The 18,980-nt window shown below is 44.6% G+C and overlaps 1 protein-coding gene across 1 annotated transcript in view; it reads right to left on the bottom strand.

Moving 5' to 3' along the window:
* Positions 1-18,980, bottom strand: part of LOC147417444 (uncharacterized) — a 97,319-nt gene that overhangs the window by 7,055 nt on the left and 71,284 nt on the right. The window contains exons 3-4 of the mRNA XM_086506437.1: positions 10,163-10,220; positions 8,188-8,404 (exon numbers count right to left, since the gene is read on the bottom strand). Of these exons, the coding sequence (XP_086362563.1) occupies positions 8,188-8,404; positions 10,163-10,220 (275 nt within the window). The remainder of the gene's footprint in view (positions 1-8,187; positions 8,405-10,162; positions 10,221-18,980) is intronic.

The raw sequence follows: 18,980 nt of genomic DNA, 5'->3' as shown, positions 1-18,980 counted from the left end.
GCCTTTTATAGAGATGGGCAGGTGGTGATTTTAGAGCGGCGCACTGCATGACGGGGCGAGACCTATGGGACCACATTGAAGATGGCTACCTGGAATTGTAATGGGTCTATGAGGTTGGACGTGGGTGCATTTGAGGACAGTTTCAAAGACAAGGATATTGTATTCTTGTCAGAGACTCATCAAGCCCCTGGACAAGTAATGCCACATGTGATGGGATACAGATGGGAGACAGCTCACAGGACAAATGTGAGATCTGAGCATGGGAGTAGAGGTTCAGGAGTAGCAGTGTCACAAAACGGGAGCGTACACGAGCACTTAGAAAATCTGAAAATTATAATTCTTTGAAAACATGAGAGAAGGGAGAAGATCGACACAGTATTGGGGACCAGAAGATGGGATGGTCCCCCCCCGTTAAGAGTATTCTCTTATTCAAGGAGAATTCTTATACAAGCACGAGAACCCGAGGAAACCCCTCCATTCTGTAGTCTTAGACCCGAAGGTCATGCTTTCCCGTAAAGGGCTTGGGCACAAGGCCGTTCCTTCTCGTGAGGGACTTAGGCACGAAGCCGTACTTTCCCGTAAGGGACTTAGGCGTGAAGCCGTACTTCCCGTGAAGGGCCTTCCCGTGAGACGGGAGATTCCTGGAAAACAAACCACACAAAGCAGCAATTCTCAATGCGTATCAACACCTTATACCTGTCGCTCCTTGCTCGGAGAATCAACCTCCGTACTCAGTCGTCACGCGAGCACTTGCAAATTCCGTTGCCAGTCTCTGCTCCAGAATCCCAACGCTTGCACTTCTTGCTGCTTCCGGCTCCTCCAAACTGAAACGCTGGCTACCCTTTTTATAGGGTCTGACACCCGGCAGGAATAGGGGTCCAAAAGCAGAGCTTGGCGCTCCTAGAGAGAGGAGAGAGAAAATTGCGTTTTTTAGAGAGAGGAGAGAGAGAGATCGCAATTCAGCCCCCCTGCATAGGTTTTAGCGCTGGCTTTTTTTTTTAAGGGCCTTGCTTGCTTTATTTTATTAATAAAAGCCTGGTCACTTAAAAGTGACCGGCCACTTTAATAAAATAAAGTGTGAACTTGTTCAAACTTTAAAAACTCACTTAGTTAGTGAAAACAATGCTATACGAACACATTCCAGGCGTCCCCGGGTGCAGGACACGACACAGATGCAATGCAGACACAGACTCCTCGCGGGAAAACATCTGTCCTCCCGCGACTGTTCCTGCTTTTCGTAAAAAGATTCATTGAATCCATCTTTATTCTTGTGCTTGCGTTCTTACGCGTATTTTCTTACTCAGTTCGGATTTCCTCCTTAGCCTACGGGATGCCCCCTTACTGATGCACCCGTCACCCATCATGTGACGCATCAGAGGCACTCGTAACCCGGCCCTTTCCACCGAACTTACGGAAACTCCTTCGCGATGTTTACCATCACCCATCAAATGACACATCAGAGTTGTCCGTTCTTGATGGCAGTTCCTGTAGCTACAATCTTTTAACTTCTTAGTGCACACAATAAAATATCCTAAAAAAGAGATTAATCATTAAAAATAAGAAAATAGTCCAATTAGCAACAAGCAGTGCTATTCAGAGAGGAACTACAACTATTACTGCATATTGTACGAAGAGATGATCATGCTAGATATATGTGGGTGAGACTGAGAGCTGACACAGGTCAATTCCTATATATTGCCATATGTTACTTTCCTCCCAGCACATCCGTGTATGCTGCATCCAGAGGGCAGTCGCCTTTCTCTATTATAGATGATGACATATGGGAGTTTTCTAGGTATGGTGATATCATTCTCCTAGGGGACTTCAATGCCCGAACGGGCAACTCGCAGACAGTCTTCTACGACACTTCAAATGAGATGCTTAGAGAGTTGGATGTGGGTGAGTTGGGACTTGACAGATGCTCAGATGACAGAGAGCAGACGGAGTATGGGAGATACCTCATGGAAATGACGACTACACATGGATTAGCCATACTTAATGGCTTACAACGATTTCCCAAAGCAATCGGTTTCACATACTTTCCACACAGACATGGGGCCAGTACAGTGGATTTTGTTATGACACAACCGAGCTTTGTCTCCTGCATTCAGGATTTCACAGTGGGAGCCAGGCCAGTGGGCATAGCAGTAGATCATGCTCTCTTGACACTGTCCGTTAAATTTCAGTATAGTACGACCCAGACATTAGGAGGCAGGTCACACACCCGCTATACATTTACACCAGAGACTGATTTCGTCTATACAGAGGAGATCTAGGACCGTCTATTGGAAGGCACAGTTGGCACAAATGGTACAGGCCTCTCAGTGGAGGAGTGCACCACTCTACTGACTGAGACACTGCATGGGGCTGCATCAGTGGCATACCCACACACTCAGCCGAGCAAGAGACGACATTTTGGGAGCATGCCCCAGAATAGTTGGTATGATGAGGAGTGCAGAGAGATGAGAGCCCAGCTTCAAAGGGATCTTCTTTTAGGAGTCATCACTTACAGACAGTCTCGGATTGCTTTCCGACGCCTTGTGCGACGGAAGAAGCGAGCTGACCTAGCTCAGATGGAGCGAGATTTATATCAGATGTTCTTGAGTAGGGACTCAGAAGAGGCATGGCGACTCTTCCATGAGCACTCCCCTCCCCCAGTGATTACTTCACCTAATGTGTGGGGCCAATATGCGACATCATTATATACGGTTCCTGGATAGGAACCCCTTCCAGACCCTACCAAGCCTTGCCCAGCTACGAGCACTTTCTTTACACCTGAGATGGTACAAAGGGCCATCGACAGGATGAGGAACGGGAAGGCATATGATCACGACGGTCTAGTAGCGGAGCACTTTATACATGCAAGGGATATGCTGATGGAGGTTCTCGCAGTGTTGTTCAATCGTGCCATGTGTGAGGGATTACCTGAGACTTGGAGGTTGTCTAATATTGTGCCCATCTGCAAGGCTGGTGACCCTACAGAGCCTGGGAACTACCACATTATTATGGTTGGACACTCATTGGCACGGTTGTATGCATCTATTCTGGAGCAACACTTGAGTAATTGGGCAAAGGGCGAGGGTGTACGAGCAAAGGGTCGGGCCGGCGGCTTCAGGAGGGGTTTCTCCACTCTTGATCATATTCTGACACTTAGGGCCATCATTGAGGAGGGCAGAGCACATGGGAGACAGATCTATTGTAGCTTTGTGGATTTTCGCAAAGCATTTGACACGATACCAAGAGCTCGATTGATGCGCGGACTGCAGGAGATGGGGGTGCCCATAGAGCTGATTTGGGGGATTATGGCTTTGTACAGAACAGTGGTGGGACATGTACGCACTCCGGAAGGGGTATCTGATTTAGTTCACTCTACTATTGGAGTGAAACAAGGCTGCCCATTGTCTCCTACTCTATTTGGTATGTATGTTGATGAGGTGTCCGATTACATTGACAGAGAGGGTGACAGGGGTGCCCAACTGGCAGGGACGTGGATCCCATTGTTGCTATATGCTGATGATATTGTGCTGATATCTGACTCACCAGAAGGTATGCAACAACATTTGAATGCACTACGCAGTTTTGCAGAGGATAGTGGATTGTGTGTAAATCTAGGTAAAACCAAGGTTATGGTGTTTAACACCACACCGCAATGGGTCAGGAGATCAGTACCTACTTTCAAATATGGTCAGGAGATTGTGGAGTATACACTTACCTGGGGCCGAGATTTTCTTTGAGAAGAGCAGCAGAGACTAGACTAACTAGAGCTGGTGCGGCTCTGGGAGGAATGGAGAGGATGTGTTCGCAGGTTCAGTTCCAGGAACCTAGGACAAAGTTATGGCTCTTTGATACTTTGGTTGCCTCTACTATGTTATATGGGGTGCAGGTTTGGGGACCTTCTATAGGCCAAGATGGTTGGAGGCGTATGGAGAAGCCCCTGGTATCTATGATCCCTCGGCTGATTAGAGCCAAGGTTTCCGTACCGCATGATATCATTCGAGTGGAACTAGCTGCCCCCCCTATGGAGATTGAGGTGCTTACCAGATCAGTCTCCTTTGTACACAGTTTGTGGGATACTACCAGAGACAGATATGCCAGGGTGGCTCTAGAGTCCTCCAGACAATTAGCTCTTAATGGGGATACATCATGCTAGTATGCACAGATGGCATCATGGTTTCAGACACGTGGTTTGACCATGGACAGGTTGCCTCCTTTTCAATACTCTCTACAGGCACCCTTGAGGTCTCTGACACAGGTAGAGATTAATAGACTCATTCGTTAGGATCTGATTCAGCTGGTCACGAGGAGGACATGGATAGAGCCGTTACAGGAGTTGGACACGAAGATGGCTTTCTATAGAGAGCATCTTCTCCACCTCATGGGGGATGGGTTTGTGATTTGACCCAGCTATATGGACACGCATCTTTCTCATGGTTTGCGTTGTGCCATTGGCCAGATACTCACGTCCTCACATCAGCTCGAGATTGAGACTAGTAGATTCAGGGGGACACCAGCAGATAGCAGGATATGCCGCTTATGCCATCTAGAGCCAGAGACAGAAGTACATTACATATGTCATTGCACAGTGTACTATGAGATACGAGGCCGTTTTCATTGTCTATTTAGAGAAGGTTTTGGGCCTCTATCTAGGGTCATGAGTTATGAGGATAAGATGTCTTGGGCTATATCTACTTGAGTTACACAGGCATAGAGAAACTATATTGAGGAGAGCTGAAGAGAGACATCCCCAGAGACAGATCACAGATTTCTTTACACTAGATATTGTACACCCAGAAGAACAGACAAAGGAGCAGCCAACGGTGGAGAGGTCTACCCGCACTACTGGCATTCTCATAGACCGAGCATTGGAGCTAGGGAGATCTAGACGACCCCGATGGAGAAGAGGAGCTACACAGTTTCGAAGGAGGCTACAGCAAAGGATTCAAGCGATACTTCTTCGTCGTCTAGAGTGCAAATGAAGATGGATCTCTACTTCCCTCCCATATTGTCTTCACATTGTACTGCTTAGTTTAGGATCCCGCAGTATTTATATTTTGTTATCCTAGTTTAATCTATTTTGTTAATCTGACTTTGTATCAAATACACCGCATTGTAACTTTCTGGTCTCATAGGTCACTTTGGCCTTTTGAAGACGTTAATATAACATTTCATTCCTCTCTCTCTCTCTCTCTCTGTGTGTGTGTGTGTGTGTGTGTGTGTGTGTGTGTGTGTGTGTGTGTGTGTGTGTGTAAAGTTCAGAGATTTTGAAGTTTTTGTTCGTCTGTTGCTATTGATTTCTCGCTTGGAGTGTCCAAGCCTGTAACAATAACCTTTTGCCCTTAAGTCTAGCAAAGAAAAGGTTACATATAGAGATAAAGTCCGAAAGGGAGCTTTCTCGTATGATGTACCTTTTAAGCTCTAATAGAATAAAAGCAATCTTTTGGTGTGTAGGATGCCAAGATTGCCAAGGAAATAGTTGTAGGAATTGAGGCCCTTTTGGTGGCAATGGATATCGAGGATACCATGAGTAGCAAAAGAGGGACCCTTGAAGAAATGAATGTCCAAAATAAAAGCTTCCTAAGAAGAGGTAAAAGGAGAGATTTTGATATGTTCTTGGAGAGGGTGTCCATAGTCTCGGAGGAGCTTGCTGAAACTAGGAGGAGGGCCATAATGTCAAAAGCATCATCCACAAATCTCTTGAAGCAGAGAAGGGAAGGGGAAGATAGGAGATCCATGCCTTCTTCTAAAAAGCAAAGAAAGAGGCATGCATAAACAACCGCAAAATTAGACCCCATTGCAGTGCCTTTAACTTGGTGCCAAAACTCCCCATTGAAGGAGAGGTATTGATGGTTGAGGATAAGAGAAGCCAAGGACAAAATGAAATAAACTTTAGGGGAAGGGAGCAAATGGACTTAAGAGAAAAAACGCCTTCACAGTTGGGGATGCTTGGGTAGAGAGATTCAACATCAAAAGTGAAGAGGATAACATTGGGAGGAAAAGAAGTGGAAGCTAAGTGGGAGGAAAAAGGATAATATGAGCCAATGGGAATATTTGAGGTGTTTGGTTTTGAACAAAAGCACGAGATAGAGTTGTGCATGGAGCCATTTGGATGCATTTTACCCTTTGTAGGAGCAAATAGGACGGTCAACGAGGATGGGTTTATGGATCTTAGGTAAGAGGAAGAAAGGGCAAGGTTTTGGGTTATCTAGAGTGAAGGAGAGGATAAAGGTTCTTTCATTGGGTGGGAAGAAGAGAGTGATTTGAGACAATGGAAGAGAGGAGGGGTTTCAAGAGAGTGAAAATACGCTTAAAGGTTAGGCCAAGGGTTGTGGAAGGAGAGGGAGGATTCCAAGAGGGGTTGGGGATAGCCAAAGAAAAAAGAGAAGAAGGGAGTGTACTTTTGAAAAAAAAAAGTTTCAAGCTTCTTGCCAAGTTAGAATAGGCTCCAAGGATTATGGATGGTGAAGGAGGAATTAAGTCCGAGGCCCGAAAGCTTTTGTTCGGAGGAAGAGAGTCCTGGCAGCAACCGTGTAACAATGGCTCCTTGACCCTAATCTTGAGGAGGCAATCGAAGGAGACGGGAGGTTATGAGTCTTTGGGTTCACTAGGGTTGGGCTCCTAGAGCAAACCCAAAGACATAGTCTTTGAGATTGCCAAATGTGCAACGTATCAAGTTCTTTCATGTAATGGCCTCCATTCTTCTAGCTATAATTTTCACGTGGGAGGCATAGCATGGTCAGCTAGCTCTGTCGGAATGTGCAGCAGAAGAGAGAGAGAAGGCACGTGAGAGAACACGAGAGAAATGGATGGTAAATCTGGCTACTCAATAACTTTAGATGGTGATACAATACAAATTACAATGGATACCCAAATGAATGGACCTTGGCAGCTTATATGAAGTGTGCCAGAGGTCGGTCGCACAAAACCTCTAAAGATACCCAACAACCACCAAAAATCCACAAATAGAGAAAAAAGAGAAAAATGGATAAAATGCTTGGTGCAAACTCTATATGTGCTTAGAATCCATACGAGGAAGATGAAAGGATGGCCAACCCACAACCAAGAGCATGTAAAGCATCTAGAAGGTGAACATAAAGCTCTAACACCCCCCCTTCAACAACAGATGCTCACAAGCTGTGAAGGAAAATGCCGGAGTCTTGACAAATCTCGAGAACCAAAAATGAGCATTGAGCCAAAAAAACAACGAACCGTCCAACGCAAAGTGATGATAACTAAAGTGGAGATTTCACTGATCAAGTCGCACATGGAAGCTGTACAAAATGTTAAGGTAAGCAAATGGAGAGGCACAGAGAAGAGGCAACGCCCTTGAAATAGAAAACTTTGACCAAATAAGAAAGGCTGCCGACATTGAGAGTAAATGGGCACCACTACAAGTCCAAAGGAAGTGATGTAGGAGGATGGTAAAGGGAAAATGAAGAGGCTAAAGAAAAATCCCCACAATCGATTTCTCAGCCGAGGCATTGGGAGCAGCAAGCAAAAGATACACTCTTCTTTAGTTTATTGTTGCCAGTCAAGCTTCTGTGCGGAATGGTCATTTTGGTTGACAGCATAACCTGCTACAATTAATTGTCTCTACCCCAGTTAAATACCTGGTAAAATACCTGGCCATGGGAAAGGATTGAGGAACTTAGGTCCATTTTGGGACGAATACAGAATGGAATGAAACTTAATTTGAATATGGACCATAAGGAAGCACAAGAGGAGCCAGTCGAAGACAAAATGGAATGAAAGTTGAGAAGGAGCCAATTGTCACATGCACATGAGCTCTATGTGCCACACGGACAAGCTACTACTACTTCAGTGCCAAGGTAAGTTAAGGAAAGTCTAGGGGATAATAGTTGCGCAATGTAGCTGGCCATAGCATTCAGTTGGTCTGCTACAGTGTCACTTTTTTACATTTCATGTGGAAGGGATATGATCTAGAGAAGGGACAAACCTTGGTAACAAACGAGCAGACGAACATTACAGGATTCCATGACCAAAAAGCAGTGTTCTTAAATTACTAGGTGTGTAAGGTGACAAAGAACGTGTCATATAATGGCTAAGCCCTTTTAATGCTACAACTACTTAACAAGCAATGCCATTGCACAAAGGACTGAATTCTAGACAAAAAGGAAACAACAGAATCCTAGAATGTAGATGGTAATTATTGGGGAAAAGCATTAATACCTTCTGGTGAAAGATGAGAAATTGCTCGAAGTCTCTCTCTCTCCCCTAAAAGAGATGCTTCCAGCTCTACTGACTGTAGAGACTTTGTCTGGTTCAAACTACTGGTGATCGCTTCCTTCAGCTTGTGTTCACATTCTAAGGAGGAAATCTGATGGTCCTCGGCCTCAGAATGCAGAAGGAATACAGGATCTGCTCCATAACGTCGTCGTTTTGTAACCTGATTAACATAACAAGCTTATCATCTTTATGGATGAGCTTACATTGTAGCCTTCAGAGGACTGAGAGCTGTATTTGCTTCATTACTGGCAGTACAAGTAACAACTAAACCACAGTCAAGAAAAAGACACGAATCACATAAAAATAATGAAGGCAGTAGCCAGCAAGAACAACTCAGTTACACTGCAAAAAAGCCATCAATAACATGTGATGCTAATGTAGCCTGACACAAAAGAGCCATAAGAAGATATCGAACTGATTAGAATTTGAATGCAAATCATTGTACGAAACGTATCTGCCACGCTTCCTATATTTGAGGGCCACACAAACTTCTTCTGGTCGGACATCACAATCCATTTGCCTCCATTGCTCATGCCTAGCCATCACAAACAACGGACACACCAAAGCACGATGAAGAATTCAGAAATCTCGTGCTATAAGAGGAAAAGTTCCTCGCAAGCCACCACTTTTGCCTCCCCTAGATAATCCACTTTCCTAGATATAGACAAGATGCATCATTCATCATCTGTTGGAAAGTGGCTGGAGTGTTGGTTTTAACCCATAAGGTAAGCATAAGAATTCATAACTCCTGTATCGGGTACAAAACGTGGATGTCCCGAGAATGGATCTGTATCTGATGGTTACCTAACCTTAGATCAATATTGGTGACATACTTTGCATCAAAAAACCTATCTATAAAACTGAAACGCTCAATCCTGTCGACCGCTTTTGGACCAGTTGTATCCAGATCAGTATGAGTGGGCTCACAGACCAATTGTCATCACGATTGTTCATCAATTTAAAAAACAAATACTGCAAAGAGCACCTATTGAGGAGCCATTACCTTTGAGGGGAACTCAGCCCCTCTATGGTCTTGACTGGAGTGTTACTTTAAGTTCAGTCTCGTGTTTGCAGTTCAGTTGTGGTACTGTAGCAGTACCTTCTCGAGTGACCAGCTGGTTTTACCAAAGAACATCTGCAAGAGACACGTGAGAGGCACAGTTCCCCTCGGAAATCATTGGCCCTTGAACGCAGTATTTCCAACTTTCTGATATAGAAACATCATACAAGTGCTCTTGTGATATAGAAACAATACAAGCTGCTCCTGTGAGATCTCACCCAATCTTGGTGTGTTTTCCATACGGCATAGTGCCATATCATTACTCTGAGACAAGATGTAGGTGTTGCAGCCTCCCTGAAGATAGACGTCTGAATAGGCAAGGGGCTCACTTGCACTCAATAGTTTGGTTTGCTTGCGTTTTGCAGCTACCTAGACAACAAACAAAGGGCCTACTTGCTTCTGTGGCTACCTAGAACCTTCCTAGCCATCCAACAAGCAAGTCGTTTGGTTGCTTTTTGCTGCTATCTCGAAGTTTCCTGACCACCTACAAGCAAGGGGGCTACTTGCTTTTTCCAGCTACCTAAAAGTTTTTCCTAGCCACCATCAAGTGAGGGATGTGCTTACTTTTTTGTGGCACCAAGGTACAATGTCTGCTTGCTTTTGTAGCTATCTAGACCTTTGACTGATCAAAAACAAAATGGGTGAATTTCTCAACATTAAGCATAGTGGGATCACTTGATGAATTTCTCAAAATTAAGCATAGTGGCAATCATTTGGAAGCATGTCAGTGCCTACAGAGACATACACAATGCAACATGAACACTACCTCAGAAAAGCAGTTAATCGTGAGCAACAAAAACATGCAGACCTATACATTATAAATTCATGATGCACATAGAATTTACAGGAAATCGCCACCTTTTCAGAGCTAGTTCCTGCAGGATTGTTGATGCAGGTGATTCTTTGACACCTCTCCCTGAAACATCACAACAAAAAACATTCTTGGCCTCTTCAGTCCAAACACATACAGAAACGTTTGAAAAAGAAAAGAGTCACATTATCTTGAAACTTGGAAAGAGATTTTTACAGCCTCCACAAGTACTTGCAACACACACACACACACACACACACACACCTTCTTTTTTTGGTATGCTATATTGCTTGTGGGAAACCTGAGAGAGAGGGAAAGCCCACAGAAAAAAGTATATACAAGTGAGCAAGGCTATGCATTAAGTGTATGCATGCGTAAGTGAAGCTCTAGAAAAACATGGAGAATAGCTCCAAATTGTCCAAAGTAATTTCATTGATGTCAAAGGAGAATTGTAAATTCTGTCTCAAGAAGATCCTTAATGTAGCAAAGATATCTCATTGAGGATGACAAAACATCAACTGCTTTTTGAAGTTCCAAATACCCCAAAGTAGCCAGAAGCATACCCAGATGAAGAAGATCTTATGAGGTCTAAGAAGAGCAGGAAGCACTCCAAACAACCAAAAGTGTTTCCAAAATTCTGTGAGGGAAAGCGTAATCTCAGACATTGAGTGACTTTGCATGTAAAACTTCTAGTATGCTCACAACACTGTGCCAATGTGATGTGACGGGATTCCAGGTAACATCCAAGAGGCAGTACCTTATAAGGCATCTCCACAAGAATAGACTCTCTTTCAGGGGAAGACGTACTGAGTTCAAGCAATATAAAGAAATACCGACGTTTGGGGCCAATGCTCTCTTGGAGTGGAACTCCGCCACTCCATGTCTCGTGTGTCGTGCATCTCTTTCAGTTCAGTTGTTATTTGAAGTGCATAAAGTTGGTCTATTTTGTCGACGCGTGGTGCCCGTCTCGTGACAGTGGTATCAGAGTTTCAGGCATGTGCTTTTTTGAAAGCATAGCGGTCCTACCAAAGAGCAGATAGAGCAAGTTGGCACTTCCAGTGTTTACATGGAAGTGTGTCAAAGAATCTTCATGCCCCGACCCCGGACTTATTAGCCACTCCCACCCTTACTCCATTCTGCATCGGGCACGCTCCCGTGTTCATCGCTCTGTCTTACAGGGCATAAGCCATAAAAATCACTTGCAAGAGAAGGATCAAAGAAATTTTTTTCGAGCCCTTGTTTTTCTCAAAAGAAATGCCATGCAGTGGTGGAAGTCTATATCTACCAAGGCGCACACTCCAAGGATTTGGCAAGCTTTCAAGAAAAATTTTGCCCGAAGTTACATGCCTTCAGACATCTTTCTTCAATATGCAGTTTCTAGCAGAGTGCGGTATCCAGAAATGCTTGCCACGGAAACCCTAGCAGATTATGACTTTAAATTTTTGGACATCTCTCACCAAGTGTCTCTTCTCGAGCAGATAACCTTGGAGATCCACTGCTATATCTTGGGGCTTGTTTCGACTATTCAAAAGCCTATGGACCATGCTACTATCAGTGTCACCAGCGTGTGACTACTATCTATCCTTTTTGTTGATTTCTTTCTTATTATTTATTTACTTTCACTTTTTGGAAACACCCCTCGGGAAATCTAATTGCCCTACATTGCATAGCTAGTGTGGAACTGTCCGGAGGGAGTCCAGGCCTGAGGGCAAGAGAGCACTAAGGTTGGACAAGGACTATGGTTAGCCAAAGTGGGGTCATTGACTAGCCAAAGTGGAATCCTTTGCTACAAAGGCTACATTTCAATTATGGGTGTGGCTGCAATGTACAAAGGGGGTCAGATGACCTAGAAAGATACAATGGCAGCATATTCTAAAATTTAGGGAACTGCAATTTGGGGACCTGAAAATGTGTTTGCGTCATTACCTCCGGAATGACAAGGGGAACATTTTCTTACTCTGCCGTGAAGTCAACTGGGCAACCGGTTGGGAGATTTTTAGGCGGCAACCCCAAAACGAAAAATAGGTTGTAAATGTGCCAAGTGGCACATTTCTGTGCACTTTCCTCATGCATGAAGAAGTGGCACTGAATTTGAAGGGAGGAGGGGCTCATTTGCAGATTTTTTCACAGGTTAAGAGCTATGGAGTGCTTCCTTTCCCTCCTATGTATAGTGCGGTGCCAGGAGTGATGCCTTGAATGCTACGCACTGCCCTCTCTCTCCCCTATGGCAATATGTTATGCCCCTCTAGTGGGCTTTTCAATTGACCAATGTACAGTTGTGTGGGTTCATGCACGATTGTCGAGGCAAGAGCCTCTTGCACAGGTACTGGATTAGCTAGCGGCTAATCCCCCGCAGGTATATGTGAATTCGGAGAGGTTTCACACCAGAAATCTCGTCCGATTCAAAGGGCAAGTAGCCCTACAGGTGCGGGAGCTCGAGGACTTGCTACGGATGCGACCGGCACGCGAAACGGAGCCCGAAACAGTAAATTACAGCCTGCTATGTATTTTTGCAGGTTTAGGGTTTTGGCCCTAAACGGTCCCTAATACCCCCAAGAGGTTCGGGGACGCGAGGGGACCGCTGTAGAGGTGATCTGGCGCATTTTCGGGGCTGAAAACAGAGAATTCAGTGTGCTGCACATTCTCGCCAGGTTTTGCAAAGTGCTCGTATGCGTCAGGAAAGTCATTCAATGCGTGGGAATATTGACTGTGAAGGGTCCTAGTACAGTTATGCTGCCGAAATCGGGCCGGAACAGTTGAAATTCAGAGAAGCTTCTGCGGGGCAGCTTGTAAGGAACCACAACGTTTATTCCCTCTTTTAAACAATAAATAAATACCGAAAGGGGCGCCTAAGTTAGGGGTCAATCTGGTGCCGGTCTACTCATACAGGTGCAATCTAGCAGCCTGTATCCCTCTCCCCTTTGTTGTGTCTTGAAAGTACAGGTAAAGTGGGCGACAAATTAAATGGGTGAAAGCAAATAAGGTTTAAGTCTAAAGTCTACCGCCCTTTTTGAAAGTACAAGCCGGTTTCATGGTTCCATCGCCGGGATTAAATCGCTTTTTCCCATAGAAGTGAGCCTTGGTCAGTTTGGGCTTGAAGACACGGGGGATCATAGACCAGACACAAGGAATTGCAATTATGGCTGACAGACCAGATGATTTGATTGAAGAGGTTTCCTCCTCACAGGGTCAACGGACACATGAAGTGGGTGAGTCCTCAAGACCACCACAGACGGATGATGATATATTCAGGACCAGTTGGCTACTCCTGTGGCTATGTTCACACAAGTAATGCAGAACCCGAGGTTTTTAGCCTTTCTGCAACCTTCTCTTTCGTCTCAGCAAGTTGGGTCACTGGATCATATTCAAAAGCCTGTTAAGACTCGAGCACATGTGATTCATACTGCAGAGTCAATGGAAACACTTGTACACTTGACGGAGAACATGCAGTCTCCACAACCTGTGCCTAAGGTGCAAGAACAGGTGGCTGAGATGCTAGTCTTTCAAGCTGTACCAATTCAGCCAGCCACTTTTCAACAGCCTATAACTGGTTCTAATGGACAGGGAAGCAACCCACAGGCTATGCAACAAGTCTTCCCACCACCTTCAGTACACCCTGGCTATTTTGGAGGTGGATCGGTATTCTAGAGCATGGCTGGTCATGCACCTGGAAATCAATTCTACACGCCACGAACAGTGTTCAGGGGTGCTCAAACGATGATGCCTAACCCCATGTATAGTGTCACGGGCATGCTACCAGGGTTTCAAAGCACTCAGGGCCAATTTGGGATGCCACAGGCAAATTTTGGTATGGCTGGAATTACAAATCAGCAGCCAAATATGGCATTTCCAGGTCAACTTAATTGCGGTCAGGGAACACAGATGAACCCTAACAGTGTTCCCATGTTTCAGTCACTTCCATATGACAACTTAACGCCGCTGAAGAGGCTAACTCCGTACAAAGAAGGTGACAAAGGTGTGACATTCACGACCTTTACAGGGTTTGATGACAAGAAGAAGGCTCTCTCATTCCTCTAGCAGTTTGACAAGGCCTATGCAGGGGGGAACTTTACAGAGGCTTCAAAGGTCCGCAAGGCAGCCACTTTCTTGACAGGGAATGCGGGACAATGGTGAACAACTTTATTGCTGCAAGGGCAAGCTCCGTCCACATGGATTTACTTCAAGCAGATTTTTGCAGCAACATGGTTATCTGATGACTTTAAAGCAGATGTCATGGCAGAATGGCACCAGCTTAATGCTGCCACTTGCAAGAATCTCGATGACTACAATCGAAAGTTTTGGAAAGCTCTACTTCCAGTAACTTCCTATAGGTTTGTGCCATTGACAGAACAGATTGAAAAATACTGTTGTGGCCTACCCAAAGGATTAAGAAAGTATTGCACGAAGACCAAAGTCACTACTTTGACGCAGCTCATCGAGGTAGCAAACACTGGCAATGGTTTGCTCAAGGGAGAAGATTGTGAATTCAATACTGGCGTCAAGGAACGATCAGCCAAGAAAAATTCAGCGAAGAAGTATGTTCCCAAGGAGGTTCCTAAAGTGACTCAAGAGCCAGCCAACGCAGGGAAAGACAAAGCTACGGCTGAATGAGAAAAGGGACCAGCGAAGAAATAGAAAAGACGTTTTCCTCGCAATTCGGAAGAGCAAAAGAAGGTCCTGAGGTCAGAGAACAAATGCTTCATCTGTGAGCAGCCTGGCCACATTGCTACAATTGTCCTACAAACAAAAGGCCAGCTGATTCTGAAGACAAGGAGGACAAGAAAGGAAAGAAGCCCATGGCTGGTCTAGTTCCAGATATGGTGGGCGACAAGCCAAATTCAGATGCAAGTGAGCTTTGCAAAGCATGGGGAAAGGTTAGGGATCAAACAGTCGTTATCTTCTTTGATCCAGGTGCCAAAGCCAACTTCATTTCCCCAGAATTGGCTTCCAAGTTGGGAATCAGACCTGAAGAGATGGGGTATACAACAGAGGCAGGTTTGGCATGTCCTGGCCATACAGAGGCTGTGACACCCATCATCGGAAAGTTGCGCCTACATATCCAGTCCTATGTAGACGCTGAAGAATTTTACATCATGCCACTGGACGGATGTGATGTGTTGTTAGGTATTCCTTGGTTATTTCGTGTACAGGGAATCATGGATGCCTACAACAAAAAGATCACTCTACAGAGCAGGGGAAAGACTCACATTCTTGATGTAAAGCTTAAAGGGGAGTCTATTCCCACTGTATCAGCTTCTGCTATTACTTCTGTAATGAAAAAGCATCTTCCTACGTAGTTGGTTTTTACACATGAAGTGTCAGATTGTGATTAATCAAATTTATCTGTGCTAGATAAAGAAAGGTCAACGTTTTTACAACAGTATAGTGACTGTTTTTGCGATTCATTACCGTCTCAATTACCGCCAGAGAGACCCGAGAACCATGCGATAGATTTGGTGCCAGGCAGTAGCCCACCAAATAAGCCTCCGTACAGGGTTAGTGCGGCTCAGCAAAAAGAGATAATGGGCCAAGTATAGTAGCTGTTAGAAAAGGGGCTGATTCAGCCCAATTCATCCCCATTCTGTTCTCCAGTGTTGTTGGTGGAGAAAAAGGATGGCTCATGGCGTATGTGCATCGACTACCGTGCACTGAACAAGAATACCATCAAGAATAGGTTCCCTATACCTATAATTGATGATATTTTGGACAAATTAGAAGCAGCAGCTATGTTTAGCAGAATAGATCTAAAGAGTGGGTACCATCAGATCCGCATTAGATCAGAGGATGTGCACAAGACTGCTTTTAGAACGACGTTTGGCCTTTACGAATTTTTAGTGATGCCCTTTGGTCTCACAAATGCTCCCGCTACGTTCAATAGGATGATGGACAGAATTTTCCATCCACACTAGCAGTTTGTTGGTACATTCTTTGATGACATGATAGTCTACTCAAAGAATGAAGAGGAGCATAGGCATCACTTGCCCATTGTGTTCAAAGAGCTCCGCAGTCATAGGTTGCTCATCAATGCAAAGAAAAGTGAATTTTTTCTGGAAGAGATTCATTTTCTCGGACACATTGTCTCTGTCACAAACGGGAACGCACACGAATAATCAACAAGATGAAAATAAATAATCTTTCAACTAAACAAAGTTGAGGGAGAAGTTCGACACAATATTTGGGACCAGAAGATGGGCTGGTCCCCCCCTTAAAGAGAATCCTTTATTAGGGAGAATCTTTTTACAAGCACAAGAACCGGAGAAAACCCCTCCGTTCTAAATCTCGGACTCAATGGTCGTTCCTTCCCGTAAAGGAAATCCGAGAGACGAGTTCTCAATCCTTTTTCCGTCTATACTCGGAGTCGAGACTCCGCAGACAATTTCCGAATTCCGGGAATTCTCGGAACTCCCAAGCGTAAGCCGAAGCCTTCTCGCTTCTCCTTCGCGATGAAGTACCTGCAAACACACACACAAACACATGACAACAATTCGTATGGTGAATCCACAATAGATACCTGTCGCTCTTGCGCGGGAAAAGCGACTTCCGTGCTTTGTAGTCTCGCGATCTCTTGCGGTAGAGTCTTCTCTTGCTGACATTGGTAACCTTCTTTCAATGAGGGCATGTGGTGCTTTTATAGCTCCTTGGCCACGGCACGAATAGCTGCTCGAGTAGAGATCGCGGCCGTTTTTTTGTTTTTTTGTGCTGCTTTACCCGAAATAGGGAGAGAGAATTCGCTGGCTGGTTTTGTTGCTTTATTTTCTAAGTGGCTGCCCACTTATTAAGTGGGCGGCCGGCATATTTTAAAAGTGGTCTGAACTTGCCCAAAAACTCAATAAAACCTTATAAGTTAAAAACAATGCCTTTCACAACATTTCCTAGGCATCCCTGGATGCAACCACATGCACGAATGCAATGCAAACATAGATTCCTCGTGGGAAAGCGTCTACTCTTCCCGGAAAACTCGTTAAAATATTCCGCTTTTTAAGAAAAGCTTCTCAGAACCCATCTTTATTCTTGTGCTTGAGTCTTTACGCATATTCCTCTTTCCAGTTCGGGTTTCCTGCCAGACCCACGAGATATTCCCTTTCCGATGCTCCCGTCACCCCATCACGTGACGCATCAAGAATATTCGTTTCCCAGTCTCTCCCACCGAACTAACGGTAAAACTCCTTCGCGATGCTTCATGTCACCCATCATATGACGCATCAGAGTTTTCCGTTCCTGATGGCTTTTAATAATTCTAGTAGATCTACAGTTCCTAACCTTACGGTTCAAGTGCACATCTTTAAATATCCTAATTTCAATAAAAAGAAATTACTCGAGAAAATAAGAAAATAGTCCATTTAGCAACATCCCTCTGGCTTCTAAACAGTTGTCCTCAACTGTAGTGCTTGTACATATCCTTCCAGTATCTCGGGATAGGGTGTTAATTCCTGCTCGGTCATCCACTGAGCATCTAGAGTAGAATAATTCTTAAACTTTACCAAATACTTCCGTGTAATCTTCCCGGACTTAAGTGGCCGCTCCTGATGATGAATGATCTGTTCCGGTTGGAGTATTTCTTCCGTTTCCTCAACCTCAAGAGGTTCCTCAGCAATAGGATCACTTGGAGGCGGTCCCACATATAGCCGGAGTAAACTAACATGGAAAGCATTGTGGATCTTCCAATTAGATGGTAAGTCTAATCGGAACGTCACATCGTTAACTTGGTCAATTATCTTAAACGGCACATAATAGCGATTGGAAAGGTTTACCACTTTCCCTTTATGAGTCGCTTGTTTCTTTAGTCTTGCCTTCTCAAACTTGAGTAAGACTAATTGACCGACTGTTAAGTCCAGATTCCTTCTGTGCTAGTCCGCAGCTTTCTTATGTTTTTCCTGAGAACGCAAAATTGCTCTCTTAACTTGCCCGTAGGCCGTGTCCAAATCCCGAACAAACTCATCTGCTGCGAAAATCTTATCCTTACTGACAAGGATCGGTGGTAGCAAAGGCTTACCATAGAGAATCTCAAAAGGTGCTTTCCCCATAGACGAATGCACGGTATTGTTATACGCGTACTCAACAAGGGGCAAATACTTCTCCCAGTCAGATTGTCTCTCTGACACATAAGATTTCAGCATATCCAATACTGTGGAATTAGCGATCTCACTCTGCCCATCCGTTTGAGGATGATATGCAGAAGAAAAATTCAACTTTGTGCCAAGGTTATCAAACAAGGCACGCCAAAAGTTGCCTGTCATGCGAGGATCTCGATCACTCACAATAGACTTGGGCAGTCCATGATGCTTAAAGATCTGTGCTGGAAAAATTATAGCCATATGGTCTGCTTTGATTGTTTTCTTAACTGGAATTTGTCCACGATAGTCCAGATCGCATCATTTCCAGTTTGAGTCTTTGGGAGATCCATAATAAAATCCATGGCAATACTCTCCCAGGGTTGATCAGGCACAGGTAAAGGTTGGAGTAACCCAGGCGTCTTATGCCGATCATACTTTACTTTTTGGCAAACCAAGCATTCTCTGACATATTGATCAATGTCTGCTTTAAGGCTTGGCCAAAAGAAATATCTTTCCAATGCTAAGGTCGTAGGGAAAATTCCCCGATGACCTGCATATGGTGAAGCATGTGCTTCTTCCATGATTTTCTTTCTCAATGGTTCTGCCACACAAATTGCTTGGTGGTGATAGAGGTAACCATCCCGAATAGAATAGGGATATTCATCCTCTCCATTCTGTAATTTATTCCAAGTGGAGGAGAAGTCTGGGTCATTCGGATACAACTCTTGAAGTGATTCCAATTCTTGGTGATACACAGAAGTGACTGCGTTCACCCTAGGCCATCTAGACAATGCGTCTGCAGCCACATTCT

Source organism: Adiantum capillus-veneris, chromosome 30, assembly GCF_014529385.1.
Source record: "Adiantum capillus-veneris isolate H3 chromosome 30, ASM1452938v2, whole genome shotgun sequence".
Taxonomy (NCBI): Eukaryota; Viridiplantae; Streptophyta; class Polypodiopsida; order Polypodiales; family Pteridaceae; genus Adiantum; species Adiantum capillus-veneris.
This window is presented reverse-complemented; position numbering and strand designations above follow the sequence as displayed.